Source organism: Lissotriton helveticus, chromosome 2_1 (genome assembly GCF_964261635.1).
Source record: "Lissotriton helveticus chromosome 2_1, aLisHel1.1, whole genome shotgun sequence".
NCBI lineage: Eukaryota > Metazoa > Chordata > Amphibia > Caudata > Salamandridae > Lissotriton > Lissotriton helveticus.
In genome coordinates, this window is record NC_136059.1 from 1,367,191,936 (window position 1) to 1,367,214,861 (window position 22,926).

The following is a 22,926-nucleotide window of genomic DNA, read 5'->3' on the forward strand; positions in this document are numbered from 1 at the left end:
AGGCGGTGTTGTCCTTAAGGGGGTAAGCTTCCACCCACCTTGAAAAGGCGCAAACAACAACGAGAACGTATTTCAGATTGTTGCACCTCTCCATGTGGATGAAATCGAGCTGCAAAACCTCGAACGGGTACGTTGAAGGCGCAAAATGACCAGCTGGAGTTGGGGTTCCCCTACCGGGATTGTACTTCAAACATACCATACACTTTTCGACCACATTCTTTGCACATTTTGGGATATTGCTATTCTGCCATACTGGGGCCAATAGTTTACATATTCCTCTCGAACTGATGTGTGCCATTCCGTGAGCCATCGTTACTACTGCAAGTACGTATGCATTAGGTAATAACCATCGCTGGTGTTCCGATAATTCGACCCAACAACCATTCGCATCCAATCTACCTGTGCTTCTTCTCCATTCATTCATCTCGTTCTCAGTGGCCTCGGCTTGTATCGATTTTATGCTTTCAATGGTGTCCTCACACATTCCCACATCAGCAATCCATCTAGCGGGACCCATGACATACATCCGACTCATTGTGTTCCTTGCAGTTTCTTTCGCAACCTCATCTGCCAATGCATTCCCCCGGCCAACATCATCCTGAATCTTTTTGTGTGCACTGCATTTTATAATGGCGACTTGTAGGGGCAAGGCGAGTGACTCAAGGAGCTCATTGACTAGCTGGCCATGTTGTATCTTTGCACCATGGGACGTAAGGAACCCACGTTTACGCCATAATCTCCCAAAACTGTGAGCCTCACCAAAGGCATATTGGCTGTCAGTGTACACATTCACTTGCTTTCCTTTCGCCAGCACACATGCTCTAGTAAGCGCTATCAACTCTGCAGCTTGTGCAGAACTGTGGGAAATGCGTGCAGTCTCTACAATGGTGTGTAACGTCGTTACGGCATATGCTGTAGTCGTATCACCATTCGGCAACTTGAAACATGAACCATCAACCCATAGAGTATCATTGCATTCGGGAAGGGGAGTGTCTTGTAAGTCTACTCTCCCTTTTGTCTCTTCCTCGGTCCTGAAACAGCAGTCATGTTTGTCAATCTTGTCTGTCTCTGTCGGGATGGGTAATAACGTAGCGGGGTTGAGTGTATCACACCTCTTTATATGGATGTGACTTGCTAGCAGGGTAAGTTCGTAACTGGATAGTCGAGCGCTAGTAAGGTGTTGTGTCTTTGTCCTATTTAGCAAAATGTCTACTGCATGCGGAACCATAACGATCAAAGTGTTACTCATGACTAATCCAGCAGACTGTCGAATGCAGACAGCTGCTGCGGCTGTTGCTCTTAGACAACTTGGCAGTGCCTTAGCCACTGGATCCAGAGTTGCCGAAAAATACGCGCATGGGCGCTGTTTGTCCCCAAAGAGTTGCGTTAAGACTGATAATGCACAACCTTCTTTTTCGTGGACATACAATGTAAAAGGCTTACTGTAGTTGGGGTTTCCCAACACAGGAGCCGAACACAATGCATCGCGCAACTCGTGGAAACTCGTCTGACAATCTTCAGACCAAGGCATAGGATTAGGCGTGTCTTTGCGGAGTAGTAACAGTAAGGGTTTGGCTAGTAGTGAGAAATTCGGTATCCATTGTCTACAGTACGATGTAATGCCCAAAAAAGCTCGAACACCTCTCTGTGTCCTTGGGGCACTAAGTTCTGTGATTGCCTGTATTCTTTCTGGTGTCAGTCTCCTTCCCTCCTTCGATAAGATGTGACCTAGGTAGGTTACTTCTTGTCGACAAAATTGCAGTTTTGAAAGGGAGACTTTGTGCTTCATGTCACATAGGTGACGTAATATCGACAACGTAGCTTCGTTGCAAATCTCTTCAGTGTCTGCAGCGATCAGTTGATCGTCTACGTACTGAATCAAAGTTGACCCATCTGGCAGTACAATTGTGTCTAGTTGTGTTTTCAGAGCCTGACTGAATATTGATGGGCTTTCGCAGTAGCCTTGAGGAGCGCATTTGAAGCGGAAGCTTCGTCCTCCTAAATTGAAGCCGAAAAGGTCTCTACTCTCTTCGGCGATCGGGACGCTGAAGAAAGCGTTCTTCAGGTCAATCACCGAGAACCAAGCTGCTGAAGCTAGAACCATTGTCAATAAAGCAGTAATGTCGGGGACGACTGGAAACTGCGGTATAACTACCTTATTTACTTCTCGGAGGTCAATCACAAACCTATACACAGGGGGCTGTGAAGGATCAGTACGTTTTAAGACCGGTAAAACTGGACTGTTACAAACGTTTCCTGTTGTTTCTTCGATAACATCTTTATCGATCAAATCATAAATGATCGTTAATAATGCCTTCTCGCATTCGTTAGATATTTTGTATTGGGGAATACGTGGCAATCTGACGTTGGCTTTCAAAGTTATGACATACGGTGCTATCTCTAAACGACCTACATCGTTGGAACCATTAGCCCACAGTATATCCGGAAGTGATGACAATTCGGTTGGGATACCTTCTTTTGACAAGTACATTGGAGAAATGACTTTTTTCCCTAAAGTAAGCTGTACTCCCGAGGGAGAACAGTACAAAGTCGCGTACAACCTCTTTAGCAAATCCAATCCTAACAAATTTTCACCGCAACCTGTTGTAAGAATGAGGGGTGCTTCTAATTCACAGGGGCCAACAGAAAGGGAAACAGGACTAGAGATCGGGTTTCGAACAGGGGCGCCAGAGAAGCCTACTGAGACATTCATTTCGCCAGACAAAGGTGCGCCAGGAAGTTTTGAGTGCATAATAGAACTTTTTGTAGCACCAGTATCCAGCAGAAATGGCTCTGACACTCCTGAGGTAATTACCTCGACATAAGGTCCATCCTGATCTACTGGAACTGAAACAACTCCCTCTCTTTGTCCATGGCTGTCCTAGCGATCGTTACCCTCATTGTCGTGTTCGGTGTAATAGTCGTCAGCATAGTACTGAGCTGACTTGGACGATGAATTACTCTGTTGATCAAAGCTATTCATGGATTTCTGAGGCGGAAAAGAAGTTATATTCTGAGTGAAATTTCCACGGCCTCTACCTCTAGAGGCATGCTGAACACCTCTTCCCCTTACACCTTGGGCACTGTTTAAACGTCGTGCAAGAGCCGGACAATTACCTTTAAAATGACCCTCTTCTTTGCAATACGCACATTGATTCGGGCCATACGTAGGACGCTGATGGGAAAGCTCGTTTCCTTGCGCGTCTCTAGAGTACTGCTGATTCTGTTGATAATTGGGCTGGCTAGCCATACGAGGCGGATAGGCCTGTTGGAGAAGAACTTTAGTTTTCAAATCTTTCGTCTTTTTGTCTGCCTTGTCTAACTCGTCTTTACGCCTATTTTCATAGTACTGGGCTGTTGCTAGAATCTGCGCTGACGTAGAGACAGCCCAAGCACTTTCTGAGTCTTTTAGTTTAGCACACAATTCAGGAAGCAAATTGTGTACAAACTTGTCTACAAACAGTCTTTGGCCACCCTCGGTAGCCATATCCTGACCACTATGGTCAGTGAAAGTTTCCTCAAATCTCGTGAAGAAGTCAGACACATTCTCGTCTTTCTTCTGCTTGCACGCGGATAGCTTGTCCCAGTTTACACGTACATCAGGCATAATTGTCTTCATGTACGCAATAATTCTACCAGGAAGTTCAGCTATTAACGGCTCAGGCTTGAAACCACCGATTTGTCTAGCATCTGTAGTCGCAATGTTCGCCCATGAGTCACCTAATTCTTGGTCATGATCCGTATGACGTATCTTACTCCATAAAGGATGTGGAACAACGTTCCCAAACAACATGTCTATATCCGCTAAATTCATTATACATGAGCTTGAAGTTTGGGACAACTCCTTATAATACCCAGTTGGGTTTTTACGGGGATCGGGTAGTGTCTGTTTGAGTGCTAAAACTTCGGATCTTTTCCAGGGGACATGTACCCATACACGCTGGAAATGAGGCAGAACCGGTGGAACTGCGTTTGCATCACCTTCCCTCCAAACCGGAGGAACCTCTCTCATGGGGTACTGTCTCGCTCTTTTCCTACTAGACGTACCACTGTCAGAGGATGACCCAGAATTACCACCCGTACTTCGATGTGATAATAATATCTCAACTGCTTTTTCAACATCGGGACCAACTATCATACCCTCCCCAAATTTAAATCGCACACTACACAACTCTTGCTGGTTGCTCTTCTGACCATTATCTTCCAAATCCTCACACAGGAAAACACACATCTGCTCAAAGACGTATCTTTGCGTTGGTTCATCCCATTGACGGAAGACGTTCATGACAGACTCTACATCATATCTCGCTGTATCCATAGCCCAATTTCGTGCTAACTTATTCAATGACTCCCTTTCCTGATAATCAGGCATTTGGCTTCGTAATTGTCTTCGTTCCGTGTTAGGGGTCGTTTTAGGCGACCGAAAAAGTGGTGAAGGAAAGTTAGTAACAATGCTGGCCATTTTATGCCAGACGGAAGGTGAAAGTGGAGGAATAACTGGTAGTAGAACAGAGTCACGCAAAGCAGAAACAGAAATGTTCGTAGAACGAGTATCAGAGAGACTAGAAGGTGCGCTAGGCGAAATTTTAGAAGGAACGGTAGGAGAAGTAGATGTGATCGGTGAGCCTTGAGGAGGCTGTGCCAAAGAAACAGGAGCCAGCTGAAGTGTAGCCGGTGGGTGCGGTAAAGGAGCCTGTATTACAGCTACCAAAGGTGCAACTAAAGGTTGCGGAGGTGCTGTGGCATTTTGTGCATAGGGTGGCGGAGAATTTAATAGGTGGGACATTAATGGATCTTTCTCGGATCCTTCCTTTTGACCTTTTCCTCTATTTGGCAGCATCGGGTAACATTTATCTATCGCTAGTTTCTTGCTCCTAAGCATCTGTTCGCTCTCCTGCTCTTCCTCGTTATCTCTGTATGCAACGGCAGCTTGCACCATTGACATACCTCTTTTATTCTTTTTTGCTAATCTTATTTCTTTCTGTTTGGCTTCTTTGCGCCATAAGCGGAAAGAGTCAAACATCGCCGGCCGGGCTTTCTTCTTGAACAATTTGACCTCTAAGTTATCTAATATTTCTTGGTCGAAACTACCATATTGGGGCCATTTTAAAACACCATCCTTGCGGGTGTATTTTATCCATACCTCGTTATATGTTATAGGACCTACGCCGTGCTTCACATAGAGTTCATACGTTGGAGTTCCAATTGGAGGAACCGGACAAGAATCTTCCAATTGGGAGTCCTTACTACAACCAAGACAAAACAAGTTTCCAAGTCTGCTAAAACCAGGCATCTTCGCTCACTAGTCTAGCTTCAAACTTCAAAGGATTATCTGTTACGATATTTACACGAGTCCTTCGGCTTTGGGGCTTGCAAGTACCAAATCAAGTCGTATCTCAAGGATACCAAAAACTAAGGACAAACTAAGGACTGGGAGACGCTCCACTTATACTTAACTGAAGTATTTGAAGATGGATGACGTCGCTAGAAGACTCGTCTATCGTTTCGCTCTACCAAGGATCACTGGGTCCAAAACAAGGCGATAGTCAGGGCAGCAGTCCTTCGTAGCCGTCGGGATGCGGGGAACCTCGCAGCAAAGACCTTCCGAACCACGTCGACATACAGGGGTCGCTGAAGTGGCTGGCCGTCCTCCGGAATTTTCACACGAAGCTCCTCACGAACATCTGGCTTGGACCGTCACCGCTTGATATCGCCCCGAGTTGGGCGCCAACTGAGGTAACGGGTTTTTAGGAACCCGCTGGTGTCAGGGGATAACACCCGAAGACCTCTGAGTTCTCCCTTGTTCCGGACCACAGAAACACGGAGTCTTCTAGTCGCAGTCAAAGATCTAGTTTTATTGGTAGCTACCAAGTAACACGTGTCCCAGAAGTACACCACACGGAGAGTAGGTTCTTGGGAGACTGTTCGTTTTTACAGAACCAGCCTTCTCCTTATATACAAGATACATGGCTTCAAGCAAGAATTCTTGAGTTTATGGTATGGCAATATACATATTTCTACAATAATACAAAGAGCGAAGTCATGTAAGCAAGCCCATATTTTAGATGTCCAGTTCGTTGATAGATTACCCAGTTAGGCCTGGAACTCCCATCAGATATCGATGAAACCTCAATAAAGAAAGGTGTAACCCAGTCATAAACCTGGCCATAAACAAGGAACGTGGACAGGTGCATGTTTGCAGAAAGCATGGTCTGTATGTAGTGAATGGTTCGTGGAATGTTATGCGTAGATGCTATCGCATTCGGCCACTGGGCGAGGAGCTGCCTAAACAGGTTTGGCCGAAGACAGTGGAGTCAGTTGGGACAGGTCAGGGGAAAGTCACGAAAGGTGGACGTGTCTATTTGGATCAAGCTCGACCTTTAATTGACTTATCATGAGGGCAAGATGGATGCCGTTCACAAAATGGAGTTTAAGGGATGGGACGGAAACTGTGATTTAGGGGTGTTGGCAACCCTCGATTGTAACGCAAATACATAGGAATGATGTCCTAATCATTATCGGTTCGTAGAAACAAAAATCGTCTCGGTACGTTGAGGTTTCGTGACACGGGTATTGGACCTCGATATCGGGAGAACAACGGGGTCCGGATTTTGAGAACCACAAGAGAAAGATTTTTATATCTTTCTAAAGGATAATCGATTCTTGTTGGAGCGAAGCAAAGGAGGATGCAAGTCTCATAATTGCGCGGCCTGCACCAAAACAGCGAGACAGACAACTCATGCCTTCTTGAATTAGAGAACAATAGGCAGAGTGGCACAGGCTGAGAGGAGCATACAGGTCCGACCCGTATGCTTGGTGAGGAGAGGATGAGAGAGGACAGCAATGGAGTGAGAGAGTTTGATTGAAGAGGTCAGGGATGAGGAGAAATGTAATTTGCAGAAGAGAAGTGTGTACACGCTAGAAGTGAGTGTGAGCCAAAGGTGAGGGTTTCTGTTAGAACAAAGGTGAGATGTGAAATATTTATGGGGGACCGGAGAGGTGTAAGATACAAATAGACAAAAAGTTGAATGGAGAGATGAGGTGAATGAGAAGTGCTGAGGGGCACAGGAGGTGACGGGGCAAGCGAGGCCATGAGATAAATGCAAGAGACTGTTAGAGATGAGGGCAGTGAAAAGACAGAATGGCAAGAGGTGATTAAAGGTGAAGTGAGAGGTTGAATGGGGAGAGTTCAGAAGTTGTAAAATGGGGTGAAAGAAAATGGCCTGCAAAGTGAGAGAGGGATCCTGGGTTGGGAGAGGAGAGAGGGATGGAAGGGAGGGGGTTAGAGAATAACTGCATGTGTAAACTGCTTAACTCTGCACAAAACCGCCAGGGTTTTAAGGGACCCCTGCTTCTCCCAGCCAGGTGAGCTTCTAATGTGGCAGCATGTATTCCTGCGGAGTGGAAGGCCCTTCACCAAGGTTGACTAGACATCTTTCTGATGTTATTTGCTGTATTTTGGTTATAAACAGGTACTGATGGGGTGAAATCTTTCCTCAGTGTTACTGTGTGTAAAAAATGTATTTCAAAATAATGAAGCAATGCTATCCCAAAATACTGGGGTGGGAGAGTGGGCTAAAGAACAGTGATGGATTAAACCCAGATCTGTTGACTGGGTGTGAGTGTTTGATTGGTTCAGATGCTCCGTCCATCACCACCCCCTTTTGTACCATCCCAAAATACGCGGCATCACTTACCATCAATTACATTTTCTTCCCACACAATTTACTCAAGCCTGTCGCGTAATTTGATCCTCGACTGCCTCTTAATTCCAGTAGCCCTGCCTACAGGGTTAGAAATGTTTGTCAGGAGGGGGTCCTTACACCTCAAAATGTTGACAGGGGAGTCTTGGCATCCAAAAGTTTGAAGACCTCTGATCTAGGGGAACAGCGTTTACAACCCAACTTTTACAACTAGGTGCCTTTGCGACGCAACCATTACAATGCAACTTTTACAACGAATTGGGCTGGGGGTCGCTCTAGGATAAGGAATAGTTTTAATTTACTATCCAGCACCTTTCCTACTATCCACGGGGACTGGAGTTGGAATAGTAAATTAAACTATTCACTATCCAGCGCCCCCAACGCAAGTCGTTGTAACGACTTGCGTTGTAAAACTTGCGTCGTAAAGGCATGCGTTGTAATAGCATGCGTTAAAACGACATACATCCGTTGATCTATCTGGGTTATGTGGTGGCTAAGAGGAATATTGCCCGACACTAAGGTAGTCCTCACTGCCTGAGGCTAGAGGAATGGTAGGAAGGGATCAATAAGATGAAGGAAAAAATAGTATATGAGAGCCGAAAGTTGTTTGCAAAAATATGAGAAAATCTGGGGGACATGTGAGGCGAGGGTCTAGGAGTGATTCCTATAGGAGAATAGTGGGAGGTGAGCTTCAGGCACACATGGATCAATGGGAGAAGAACACAGGTGAACATCGGATTGGGGGTCGGGTGCTGCCTTGAGTGATGCTGTCAATTGTTGTGCTATAATGTGTGTGGGTGAAGGAGGTGGGAGGGAGGAGGGTGGCGGCTGGGTATGGGTTGCTTTGTGATGGGTGCTGTGCTCGCTTGGTTGATTAGGTCTCGCCTAAGCCATTGCGTTAGCAATGCTTTAGCGATATATTAAGTAGAGGCTTTAAAAAATGCTCCCAAAGTCTTTTCTAGGAGGATTGCCTACAGTGCATGTGTGCGGGCGCATGCATATCGCACACCATTTGTCAGCCATGAGAGCCTCTCTACGCACTCATGCTGGTTTACACTTCAAAGGAATCCGCTCCCCCGCCCCCCTCCGCGCAATGCCAGAGCTTGTTGTTTACAAGCAACACCCCAGCTGCTTTTGATCCGGAATCCGCTCCCCCGCCCCCCTCGGGGCAATGCCCCCTCAGCCCCCTGCTTCAGCTATGTTCTGCGCCTGCGGTCAACGCTGAGAGTTGAACCCAGTTCCAGCAGCTCAACCTTAGGCATGCATTTGTTGTGTTATTAGAGGTGCCAGCTGTTCTTCATCAAACACTTAAATGACGAAAGTGTGAAAATACAAAAGGCTTTCAACTTCATTATAAGTGACACGTAAGAGCGATGGCGCGTATTGCTGTGAAGTTCAATCGGTGTGGGCAAAGACGTTTTAAGTCTAAGATGCACACAGCCACGAAAAGACACTGAAATATTGAAACTGTTGCATATCAAGCAACTAACAGGTACCTAAGTAGCCAGCTGACTCACTTTTTAATTCAACATTCAATGCTCTTTTTCAAATGCTGAGTTGTCTAAGCAAAACAATATTGTAATCGTTCAACAAAAATATAATTTTTTTCTTTTTTATTAATTAGAGATGTGACTTTATTTTTTTACAAATTGAGTACTTATTAGCACAATGTAGAATTGCGTAACACAGAACAATTGTGTGAAATCGTATATCATACACCGGAAATTTAGACTCATTAAAACACTTCATGCAAAAGGTCAGTCTGATGAATAAATCATTTAATTGAGTAATGGATTGTTGTAATTCGATAACAGAAGGAACAGCAGCGGAGAGTAGAATAACCAAACTCTCTCTACACCCCTCTCTTTCTACACCCCTCTCTCTCTACACCCCTCTCTCTCTACACCCCTCTCTCTCTACACCCCTCTCTCTACACCCCCTCTCTACACCCGTCTCTCTCTACACCCGTCTCTCTCTACACCCCTCTCTCTCTCTACACCCCACTCTCTACACAATAATACACTGAACATAATCTTCACAAAAGTTATTTACAAACGTTTAAGCTATTGCATTATAAATTACAATAACTTTTATTTAAGTATTAATTATTAAAAAAATAAAAGCCATTGCTATTTGTAATATCAATACATCTAAGTCACGTAAATACAACACATATTGCATTACAAATGCTATAGGTGTCACATTTGAGAAAGGTATAACTATTGGCATTGTAAATGACAAAGCTATTAATTTAGCTATTTTCAAAACCAAATTGTACAATACCAATAGCTCAAACTTTCCTCATGCGAGACCTATTGCATTGCAAATGCTTGTTGTGTTTGTGTTTTGTTTAGCATATTGGTATGGTTAGTAGAAAACAAACCAAATATGTAATTAAAAAATAGAATGAGACATTAACCACGCAAGGCCACCTTGCGTGGTCCTGTGTGGCTTGGTACATATGGAGTAACGCAAGGCAGTGCAAGTTACTGCCTTGCATATCTGAAAGAAACAGGTTAGTATTAGATTCCTTACCTTAGAATATCCCCAGGCGTCAGTCTGGATCCGGAAACTTTTGCGTCGACGTCGTGCGCCGTGATGACGTCGCTGGAGTATATAGACGCCGCCTCCGCGCGCTGACGTCAGTTCTTTTTTCCGCGCCCGTTAGCGCAGATCCGAGAAGTGCAGTACTCCGGTCTTTTGACCAAAGTTTTTTTGTGAATCTTTGATTCTTGTTACGGTGCCGGTAGGATGCCCGGTTTTAAGAACTGTTACGACTGTGACCGCACGATGTCGGTCACGGATCATCACCGACTCTGCCTTCGGTGTCTGGGCCCCGACCACGCCGTGGACGACTGTGTCGATTGCCGGGCCCTGACGAGTAAGGCTAGGCGGGAGCGGTCCCGCAAGCTACTCGAGCTGAGGGTGTCGGCCCCACGTCGAGAGCGGTCCCGGTCCGGCCGGAGGTCGAGGGAGCGGTCGCGGAGCCATCACGAGCGCTCCGGAAGTCGTCACCATTCCTCTGGTTCCTCAGGTAGGAGACACAAGAAGTCGGGGCGTCGTCATCGTACCCCCGACTCCCCCCGACGCTCGCGCGATGCGGCCGGGGGTTCGGGTGGCCTCGCCGGCGCGGCCTGCTCCATACCCTACGGTCCCTGGGCAAGGCGCGTCGCGTGAGGAGATAGAGGAGTTCCTCATGGCCATGAGCGCACTGTCTCCTCCGACGGGGCCTACGGCGCCTTCGGGCCCTGTGCTCCCGTCCGGGGGTCCTAGCGGTTCGGGTGCCCCTGCCTCGACGCCGTCGGGTGCTCCGGCTCCGACGCCGCCAGCGGCTCCGGCCCCGGCGCCGCTGGGACCCTCAGGGTCGACGCCGACTGGTCTACCGGCCTCTCCGGCGCCGATTCCATCGGGGTTGCCCCCGATGCCGCCCCCGCGCGGCGCCGGTGCTCCGGCGCCAGCTCCGGGCGGCGCCGTCCCCATTACCTCTCCGACTCCGGACGCGGAGTCGGACCGGCGTCGTCCGACGCCGAGTCCGACGCCGATGGGGCCTGTGGACCCCAAGGAGCCGGTCTACATTGTTGACTCCGAATATGGGGAAGATGTAGAATAGGGAGAGGGTTGGGAGGGGTCTGAGGACCCTCTGTCACGCGAGTGTCAGTACAATGTGGACTGGACAGGTGATTTGGGTGACGCCAGTGGTCTGGACGACTCTCCTAACCCTGGTTTTGTCTCGCCTCCTACTGTGGCTTCGGAGGCTGGGGCTGCTTATTCAGTGGTGTTGATGAGGGCTGCCAAGGCCTTGCACCTTGAGCTCCCCGTCGCGGTCGTGAGGCCTAACATCCTCACTGAGGTCTTCAAACCGCAGTCATGCCCACAGGAGCCACTGCTGCCGTTCAACGAAGCCTTGACAGACGTTCTTTTGGGCACGTGGTCCAGGCCCGCATCAGGTTCGCCTGTTGATAGGAACGTGGCCAGACGCCACCGTCCGTGTCCGGACGACCCCAAGTTCCTGTCCACCCATCCCACCCCTGGGAGTCTGGTGATCCAGGCCTCGACTTCCCAGACCGCATTCCCGTCGGCCCCGCCCGACCGGGAATCTAAGAGGTACGACCAGCATGGTAAGAAGATCTTCTCGTTCCTGAGTTTGGGACTGCGGTCTTGCAACACCGCATGCCTCTTGGGCTGCTACACCCACTCTCTGTGGGATACGGTCGCGGAGTTGCTGCCTGAATGCCCGCAGGAGGTGCGGGCAAAGCTCGGCAAGGCTATGATTGAAGGCCGAGATGCAGCAAGATACTCCATCAGGTGTGGTCTTGATACGACCGACTCGCTGGGCAGAGCGATGTCCACGACGGTGGCGATTCGTCGCCACGCCTGGCTGAGATCCGCCAACTTTTCTGCAGATGTCCAAAATACCTTGATGGACATGCCGTTCGATGGCAGTCGCCTGTTTGGCGACAAGGCGGACCACGCGCTGGAACGCTTCAAGGACTCCAGGGTCACGGCCAAGTCCTTGGGTCTCTCGACCCAGCGCCAGCAAACGGGTTCGTTTCGCTCCTTTCGTGGCCAAGGAAGGGGCGGTCCCACACGTGCTGCCAGCCACGCACCGCAGAACACTTCTCAACGCGGTGGCAACCGTGGAGGCCGCCGTGGAGGCGGTCGGGGACAACGGCGAGGTCAGACCACACCTCCCCCCGCAGCATCGGTCTCTAAATCCTCCTAGTCCGTGCTTTCAGGCCCATGTGACGCCAGTGGGTGGCAGGGTTCGCCATCACCTCTCCCGCTGGCGCACTATCACATCGGACAGGTGGGTGCTGCAGCTCGTCCGAAGGGGCTACTCCCTCCCCTTCGAGACCACTCCTCCAGCCATGCCACCACAGAACCACCGTGTGTCGGGGGACCACTTGACACTTCTGCAGGAGGAAGTTACGGCCCTCTTGGCCAAGGGGGCCATCGAGCGCCTTCCTGGGCCAGAAGTAGGGTGTGGTTGTTATTCCCACTACTTTCTGGTGCCCAAGAAGGACAATGGGGGCCTACGTCCTATCTTGGATCTACGGAACGTCAACGGCTTCCTCCGGAAGGAGAAGTTCAAGATGTTGACTTTGGCTCAGGTCTTGGCTGCTCTAGACCCGCAAGACTGGATGGTAGCGTTGGACTTGCAGGATGCATATTTTCACATCCCCGTCCTGCCGGCCCACCGGCGTTACCTACGGTTCACGGTAGGCCACGAGCACTTTCAGTTTATCGTGCTCCCCTTCGGCCTTACCAGCGCCCCACGGGTGTTCACAAAGGTGATGGCGGTGGTCGCGGCTCATCTGCGCAGGCTAGGGGTTTCAGTCTTCCCCTACCTGGACGATTGGTTGTTGAAGGCGGGCTCGCCCCAGACAGTCGTCCACCACCTTCAGATGACGGCACACCTCCTGCACGAGCTGGGGTTTTCCATCAATGTGCCGAAATCACACCTGTGTCCCTCTCAAAAGCTCCTTTTCATCGGAGCGGTTCTCGACTCGGCGCAGTTTCGGGGTTATCCTCCGGAACGGCGAGTCCGGGATATACAGGCCTTGATTCCCATCTTTCAGCCGCTATCCTGGGTTTCGGTCAGGTTGACGCTGCTGCTGCTGGGGCTGATGGCTTCCTGCATCCTTCTGGTGCATCACGCCCGGTGGCGGATGCGGGCTCTGCAGTGGGACCTGAAGTTTCAGTGGGCCCAGCATCAGGGCAACTTGTCCGACCATGTCTTGATCTCCGAGGGCACTGCGAGACAACTGCAGTGGTGGCTTACGGACCGCGATTGGGTCAGAGGCAGATCCCTCTCCCTTCCCCAACCGGAGCACGTAGTTGTGACGGACGCGTCCCTCCAGGGCTGGGGAGGCCACTTGGGAGAGGCGGAGATCAGAGGCATCTGGTCTACGGCGGAGTCCCGGCTCCATATCAACATGTTGGAGCTGCGGGCGATTCGCCTAGCACTGAAGGCATTCCTCCCCTTTGTCAACGGGAGTGTAGTGCAGGTGTTCACGGACAACACCACCGCCATGTGGTACTGCAACAAGCAGGGCGGAGTGGGGTCGTGGACCCTTTGCCAGGAGGCGCTGCGTCTCTGGCAATGGCTGGAATGTCAGAGCGTGACTCTGACGGTTCAACACCTGGCAGGTTCTCTGAACGCCAGGGCGGACAAACTCAGCCATCGGTGCTCGGTGGATCACGAATGGCGTCTGAACTCGGACGTGGCGAGAGGCCTCTTTCTGCAATGGGGAGAGCCTTGGCTAGATCTATTCGCCACAGAAGAGAACGCGCAATGTCATCAGTTCTGCGCGTTGGAGTCTCCAAGACGTCACTCGCACGGCGACGCCTTTCGGCGCGAGTGGAGCTGCGGTCTGTTGTACGCCTTTCCGCCTATACCACTTCTGCCCAGAGTGCTGAAGAAGATCAGGCGCGACCGGGCCCAAGTTATCCTTGTGGCTCCGGACTGGGCTCGAAGGTACTGGTATCCCGAGCTACTCAGCATGTCAGTCGGTCCCTCGATCCGCCTGCCCCTTCAGGAGGACCTTCTGTCGCAGCAGCAGGGGACGGTCCTCCACCCGAACCTGTCCAGTCTCCACCTCCATGCGTGGAGATTGAGCGGCGACAGTTGAGGCCATTTGACTTGCCTCCTGAAGTTTGTGATGTGATTCTGGCAGCCAGGCGTCCCTCCACAAAGTCGGTATACGCCTGCCGGTGGAACAGATTTGTGGCATGGTGCACAGCAAAGGCTGTGAACCCTCTTTCTGCCCCTCTCTCCGAGGTTCTCCTCTTTCTTCTCTCTCTTTCCCAGCAGGGCTCTGCTCTGGGCACTACCAAGGGCTACCTTTCTGCCCTTTCGGCCTTTCTAAGGCTGCCTGATCAACCTTCTTTGTTCAAGTCCCCTATTGTAACGAGATTCTTGAAGGGCATCACGCACATGTATCCACCTGTTCCGTTCGTGATGCCTCAGTGGGACTTGAATCTGGTTCTGACTTTCTTGATGTGCGCTCCCTTTGAGCCGCTTCATTCCTGTCCTCTCCGTCTCCTGACTTTGAAGACGGCCTTCCTGGTTGCCATCACCTCTGCCAGGAGAGTGAGTGAGCTCCAGGCTCTTTCTGTCAAACCTCCTTTCATGTCCATTCATCCAGACAAGGTGGTTCTGAGAACTAGACCTTCTTTCCTGCCCAAAGTAGTTTCTGCTTTTCACATCGGGCAGTCCATCACCTTACCCTCCTTCTTCCCGCCTCCGCATCCCTCAAAGGATGAAGAGCGGCTCCATCGTCTGGACCCAAAACGTGCGCTTTCATTTTATATGGATCGCACACGCCGGTTCCGGGTGGATGACCAACTGTTTGTTGGCTACGTGGGTGCGAAGAAGGGAAGGGCGGTACATAAACGAACCATCTCTCGGTGGGTCGTCCTGTGCATCAAATCGTGCTACTCTTTGGCTCGGAAGGAGCCTCCTGTTGGGCTGAGAGCCCATTCCACTCGGGCCACGGCGGCTACTACTGCCCTGGGCCGGGGAGTCCCCTTGCAGGACATTTGTCAGGCGGCTACGTGGGCCTCGCTGCACACGTTTGCGAGGCACTACTGCCTGGACAGTCAAGTCCGGAGGGATGGCTTTTTTGGCCGTTCTGTCCTCCAGGACTTTCTGGTGTAAGCTGTATTGGTTCGCAGACCCACCACCGGGGTTGGTATTGCTGGGGTATCTATTCTAAGGTAAGGAATCTAATACTAACCTGTTTCTTTCAGATGAACAAGTTACTTACCTTCGGTAACGATATATCTGTAAGAAACAGTAGTTAGTATTAGATTCCTTACCGCCCCGCCCATCCTCCCCGTTCTGCGAACTGATACATAGGGTTAAGGTCATCCCCTTCAGGGCCCTAGTTTCGCATGGCACCAGTGTTGGTTCTTCCATGGCTCTGCGTGTTCTGGCGCGGAAAAGCTGTGTGCAAAGAACTGACGTCAGCGCGCGGAGGCGGCGTCTATATACTCCAGCGACGTCATCACGGCGCACGACGCCGACGACGGACGCGGAGCCGCAGGGGACGCTTGCAGACGACGCCTACCGACGCGCAGGGGTACTGCTACGCAAAAGTTTCCGGATCCAGACTGACGCCTGGGGATATTCTAAGGTAAGGAACTGTTTCTTACAGATATATCGTTACCGAAGGTAAGTAACTTGTTCTACGGTGCCTTGGGAAGGTGTTCAATAGGTGGAGCGTGGTGTTCCCACATATCCACTCATGAATTGTGTGGCGCATTCCCAGATTTCCCTAGACAGTTAAAGCTGGGAATGTGTCAAGATGCTACTCCTTCCCAGGAGAGGCACAACGAGAAGAAATATTTGTATTTCTCCTTGTTGTTTCCTCTTTCTAAGAGTGGTGCATTCTACAGCACACATAGAAGAAGAAAAAGCCTCAGAGGATTATTTTTTGCAGGAAGGTGCCTTTTCCTGCACAAAAACAATCATGCCTGCAACGCAGGCACCCATGCACCACAGCACAAGAGTGTCTACATTGGCTCTAGGCAGCACATTGTGCGTCAGCCTAAGGAGAGAACAGGAATATGCCACATAATTTTGAATATGGCGTGTACTTGCTCTTTCCTTTCACGGTGTCTTGCTGCGTTACTTTGTATGAAGTATGAAAAATCTGGCCCTGAATTGCAAAGCCCTCTCATAGCTTTTCCAATAATTCCTTCAACTGAATGTCACGCTGTACTGTTGTTTATACATATTACATTGACACGTTTTTAATTGATTGTGTAACATTTTCTGATTATAAAGTTATATAACAAGTATATAATTTAAACAAATAAATATATACGCCGAGGCAAGCATATCTTCTTGCTATGTGTATTCTTTTTTTTTGCTTGGTTTGTCAGTTATTGATTGCTTCTTGCCGCCCTCTGCAATGTAACTATAGTGCAAAATTAAGTATGCAAAGCATGCTCTTTCTGTCTGACAGTTTCACTAGCCTATTCCTTCTTGTTTCAACAGGATATCTAAACAACATCTTTGTGTTTTTTGCTTCTCTTAATGTCTTTAGTCTATTTTTTCTCTCCTCACTGCTTTTCATGCATCGCTCTGCTTTTCCAAATGTTCTTTCCTGTTTCTCACCTGCATGTCTGCATGAAATATCAAAGGGCAATGTAATTCCGACCCTGCTTGGTTGTAATGGAAGTCGCGTGGACATGTACATGCTTATGTGTAGCTACAGCATAGGTGAATGATGACTTGCATTAACTATACTCTACCTTTATTTTAAATTCTGGTTGTACTGTCATTAAGATGCATAATTTAAAACTCAATAAACAGATTTAAACAAAAAATGTGCAGCTACAGCATTGTTGGAACCCTATAAATTCAATCTATCTAACCTTTTCCCATTGGTTTGCCTTCGAAGCCCCTCACCCTGCTGCTGGAGTCAAACAATGCAAAGGATCTTGCTTGTCTCATTTCTGGCTACTACAAACTGTTTGTGGATTCGGGGAATCCCTTATTCCCGTGGAACAGTGATAGGCTGATGCACCGTCTATCGGCTGAAGAAGGTAATCATTGGTGTGGACCCTTGTTATTTTTGTGATAAATGTTGTCTCTGCCCTTTCTTCTAGACCTAGGGGTTTCTCAGTTATTCTATTGCAGCAATTAAATCTTGTGTTAGGCGGGTATGTTGTCCAGGAGATCGCTTTAGGGACGCAGCACTCATCAGCAACACAGAATGATCATATATTTCCCAATGGTAAAGAAGTGAGTTGTATGTAAGTGAATATGAAGGATTGGGTGCACTAGGCAGCTTAGAACGTTTGTTCAGATCTACCCACTTCAACTAGAGACCTGACCACTTCCTTCCAATTCCCAGTTTAGTGTCTCCCAGTCAAGCTGTAAAGCTTGAATTGATAGAACAAATGTCTGTCTCTTGTGGGGCCCTTCTAGAGATATATCTTCACTCTCTCTCTAGCATTCCCAAGTTACCTGGTCCTAGATTCGCTGAAGACCCAGTTAGTGCTTTTATAGGTCTAGGTCATGCACTAAACTCAACTTCTCCTTTTCTTAGAAAAATATGAGATAAGAGAATGTGTCTTAGTTCTACTTGGCATTCAGAAGAGTAAAGAAAGCAATCTCTTTCAGGATCCTTGAAGACTTCATGCCCATCTATCACGAAGCTGTTTTTAATTGATTTAGGTGTTTTGTAAAGTGCGGATTGTCATCTTACAATAACTTTGTTGTGCTTCAGAAAACCTTTGACCTCAGTCAGAACGTAAATGGCAAATCTACATTCAGTTGTAGTGCTCCATAGCTCACGACCCTTGGGTAAAATCCATTATTTGTGCCCCGCCATACGGTAAACAGTCATAATATCGATTCCAAAATATAGAATGGACATAATATCGAAGTAAAAATATAGAATGGACAAAATATCGAATGGACACAATATAGTGGTTAAAAATATCGAATTTAAGGTAAGTAATATCGATTTTCAAAATATAGAAGTCATAATATCGAAGTATACAATATAGGCATTAAATATATCGATTTTTTAATAATATCAATTTTTTGAAAGTGTTTTGTATGTTAGTATATGTGTGAAAAGTGTATATTAATTTTTGTAATGTATGTTTAATGTATTTTAAGTAATGAATTTTATGTTATTTAATTTTTGCGTAATCTAATTCTGTAGCGGGTTGTGGGTTAATAGGGGAATATGGTGGGAAGTAATTTAATTATATTAAATTAAATATTAATTTTTAGCAATTATTATTAATTTTTAATTAATTTTTGCTTTTTAGTTCTGTAGCGGGTTGGGGGTTTATAGGGGAATAGGGTGGGAAGTAATTTAATTGTAATTAATTAAATATTTTTATTTATTTATTGGTATTCATTTTGAATTTATTGTTATTTTTTAATTGGTAATTAATTTTTATTAATTGCCAATTAATTTATATTAACTGATTAATTGTTAATTATGTTAATTTTCTAAATTTATTTTCTATTGTGGGTTTATAGGGGAATAGGGTGGGAAGTAATTTAATTGTAATTAAGTAAATAGTTTTTTTCATTTATTGGTATTGATTTTAAATTTATTGTTAATTAATTTTTAATTGGTAATTAATTTCTATTAATTTGTATTAATTGGTAATTATTTTGTATTAATTAAATATTTGATAATTATGATAATTGTATTAATGTATTTTCTGTAGTGGGATGTGGGTTTATAGGGGAAGTAATGTAATTGTAATTAATGACATATTAAAAATACTTTTTGTGTATTGATAATTCATTTACTGTTAATTTTTAATTGGTATTAATTTTTATTATTAATTAGTTTTTGTTATTGAAAATTAATTAGTTGTTAAATAATTATGAATAGGTTATTAATTTTTAATAACTAATATGTAGTTGTATTTCTAATTAATTATTACATAATATTAAATTGGTTATTAATTTCAATTAATGTTTTATTGGTATTGATATTTAATTTATTTTTAATAATATATTAAATCATTACTTTCCCTACTGTTAAACTCACTGGAGTGGGAATAGTAATTTTCACCCTCCCGCTATCCAACGCTTTCCCTACTGTTGCACTCTCTGGAGTGGGAATAGTATTTTTTACCCCTACGCTATCCAACGCTTTCCCTACTGTTGCACTCTCTGGAGTGGGAATCGTAATTTTTACCCCTACGCTATCCAAAGCTTTCCCTACTGTTGCACTATCTGGAGTGGGAATAGTAATTTTCACACTTCCGCTATCCAACGCTTTCCCTACTGTTGCACTCTCTGGAGTGGGAATAGTATTTTTCCCCTACGCTATCCAACGCTTTCCCTACTGTTGCACTCTCTGGAGTGGGAATAGTAATTGTTACCCCTACGCTATCCAATGCTTTCCCTACTGTTGTACTCTCTGGAGTGGAAATAGTAATTTTTACCCTTCCAATATCCAACGCTTTCCCTACTGTTGCACTCACTGGAGTGGGAATAGTATTTTTTACCCCTACGCTATCCAACACTTTCCCTACTGTTGCACTCTCTGGAGTGGGAATAGTAATTTTTAACCTTGCGTTATCCAACGCTTTCCCTACTGTTGCACTCACTGGAGTGGGAATAGTATTTTTTACCCCTACGCTATCCAACGCTTTCCCTACTGTTGCACTCTCTGGAGTGGGAATAGTATTTTTTACCCCTACGCTATCCAACGCTTTCCCTACTGTTGCACTCACTGGAGTGGTAATATTAAATGTTACCCTCCTGCTGTCCTACGGTAAAATATTGTAAATTTTTTATTAATAACTTAAATTATTATATCTTAATTTTAAGGTTATTTGAGTATTTTTAAGTATGTTTTAGTTAATTATATTTATTATTTCATTAATTTTAAATTACTTTTAAGACATTAAAAAAAATCGATATTTTGACTGACTATATTTTTTACAGACTATATTTTGGATTCGATATTTTTGTACTTACCTGTTTGTAGATAGGAATTCGATATTTTGGCATTCTATATTTTGGTGACAATATTTTGGTAAGTCTATATTTTGTCATTCTATATTATGTCAGTGATCCCCGCCATACTTCAGAAGACTAATTGGTGTCCTTGAACATGGTTGTTCAGTACCAAGCAACAGCTTAGAAGCTTGCATTTTCTTGTTCATGGGACATTTGGAGTTGTCACTAGCTGTTGGCACCATGTGTGAGTTAACTTTGGGTTATATACAGAAAACCTGTGTGAACACCAAAATCTCCATAGTCTTTTTGTCCTGCTACAGCAAGTTAAGAACCTCACTGGTGTGGAACGATGACTTTAACAGAGTGGGCTGTGGTTGTGAACCTCAGCAAGGCCTACCAGTGCTAGGGGTTCGCCCTTCTCTGCACACAAGTCCTCAGACCAGTAAATAGAACTTGGCACGGAAACTGAAATAGCAAAAAGATATTTTATTAACCTCATGAGGTGGAACTACATTCACACAAAACCCTTCGGTAGTGTATGAAGTAGCATACAGAATAGAGGAACAATTGGTCTTTTATACCCACACAGGAACTCAAAAGAAGGAGGTACAAGCACACTTAGGAGAGTTACATACATATATGGTCATACAGAAATGCACAGTCAACAAAGAAGGAGGAGCTAACAGTTGCTGACTTTAGTAGAAGCATCCTAATAGTAACAAACCTAAGCAGGTGCATGGGCAGCTACAAACTTTTCTGAGCATGTGCAGAGTAGCCGAGGCTACGTATAGCTAGTTCTTTGAGCAAATCACAAGGGCAAGCGACAGCGAAGAAGGAAAGAGCACATGGCGAGCACATGGTCAACAAGATGGCTGCCGGAAACAAGATTGCTTCAGCTAAATGCTAACAGCGATCTCTGCCAAATTTCCTCAGACGACCCTTTTAGCATTAGCTGAAGACATTCATAATCTAGAGGAATCTAAATATACATCATGTATGTCAATTTTCATTAGTCTATCAACTTCTTTGTCTAGTATGCGCTGGGCATTCATTTGTTTGGTAGGTGTACAAGCAGTGATACTGATGGAGCAAAGCATTGGACCACATGGTATACATAGGCAGCATGTCAGTAGAATTGCAAATAATATACAGAGCACTGTCAATAGTTTCCAGCACCAGGTAGTGAGCAATGTCCAAAACCAACTGGCTAAAGTTCATGTGCCAGTATCAAGGTGAATCTCAGCAGCAATTTTATGAAGTTTAGAGATCGCATCAAAAACTGAACGGGCATGATCTGGAATGTATACGCAGCAGCTACTTCCGATGATGCGATATGCACCACCTCGATCAGCCAAAACTACATCTAGAACCATTCGATTTTGGAGCGCCACAACCCTTGCAATTTGTAGTTCCTCTGTAATGTTTCCAAGTGCCATAGCTGTCTGGTTGGTCACAGCTTCCACGACACAAGTCAACCGTCTGATTTTCCTGCTGTTCAAGGCAGCTCCAACAAAAAAGAACAGCCCCAAATTAAAATCAACGTATTGCTGAAGTGAGGTGTCAGTATGATCTACCTCATCATTACTTATTGTTCTTTTGTATCAGTTCTTAGAAATGTCATTAAACAATTGATAGTCCTTATGATATGATACAGATGCTAGAAACACAGGAGGTAACAAAAAGGACACATAACAGACTCCAGACCATCCAATGGGTAGATGGTAGTATCCCTTGTTTCCGCAGATAAAATATGTGTTATGTGAGGATGTAAAACTACTGTTATTGGTGCCCTCAATGGTCAAAACCTGAGTACATTTGGGGTGTGGCTTGGTGAGCCAACATGGCGGATGTGTGCTGAGCCGGCTACGCCCAGCCCACAAAACATCCGACATTTATCCTGACATCCTGGGAAGATTGTTGCTGTAATGCACGCTTCCATGACACAGCGCCGGCTACTCTATTGTCCGCAGTAATTTGGGAGCTGGGTGCTGCTGTGGCCCCAAGATATGGCCGATGCGAGAGTGAGGCCTGGCCGAGTAAGGGGGGCCCGGTGAGCCACGTACGGTGCCACTGTCCTCGTTTGGGGGACGGAGGTGGATCTCTTCCATGACCAACATGCGCACCCTGCAGCTGCGAGCTGCTTGATCCTGCAGAGGGCTGCGAAGAGGGAAACATGGCTGGATGGCTGGCTCCCCCCCGGAGGCTATGTCCAGATGTTTTGTGGTGGAACGGGCCCATAGGGCATTTATGCAGAAGCCCCCAGGTTGGGGCTGGCCCGCGGCCGGTTATTGCCAAATTGTTGAACTATCTGGATAGAGACGCTATCTTGAAACAGGCCCGAGCCAAAGAACCCTTGCTTTTCAACAATGCTCGCATTCTGATATTCCCCGAATACACGCAGCAGGTCAAGCAGCAGCATCAATCTTTCATGGCAGGCAAGGCCCGTCTGAGGGAGCTTAAGCTTCCATATGCCTTGCTGTTTCCGGCCCGCCTTCGAGTGGTCTTTCGCTCCCGCACTAATTTCTTCGATTCCCCCGAAGAAGTATTCAAGTGGACGGATGAAACTGTTCGGGTGAAACCTCACACACTGCCAGGCAGAGAGTCAGACTCATCCTAGAGTGATGCAGCCCGGGGAGTCCCTCGGGGTCAACGGCCGAGGGGCATTAGAAGATCACCGTCCCGGCGGCGCTCGCAGTCCTGTGTCGCCTCCTCCCAGGGATGGCCGGCCCAGGGAGCCTAACACTGGAACCCTAACAGAGAATGCTGGAG

At 46.7% G+C, this 22,926-nt stretch overlaps 1 protein-coding gene across 2 annotated transcripts in view; it reads left to right on the forward strand.

Annotated features, from left to right (window-relative positions):
• Window positions 1-22,926, forward strand: part of FRMPD1 (FERM and PDZ domain containing 1) — a 1,188,014-nt gene that overhangs the window by 1,055,609 nt on the left and 109,479 nt on the right. For both annotated transcript variants that reach the window (XM_078676303.1, XM_078676304.1), the window contains exon 14: window positions 17,114-17,258. In XM_078676303.1, the coding sequence (XP_078532429.1) occupies window positions 17,114-17,258 (145 nt within the window). The remainder of the gene's footprint in view (window positions 1-17,113; window positions 17,259-22,926) is intronic.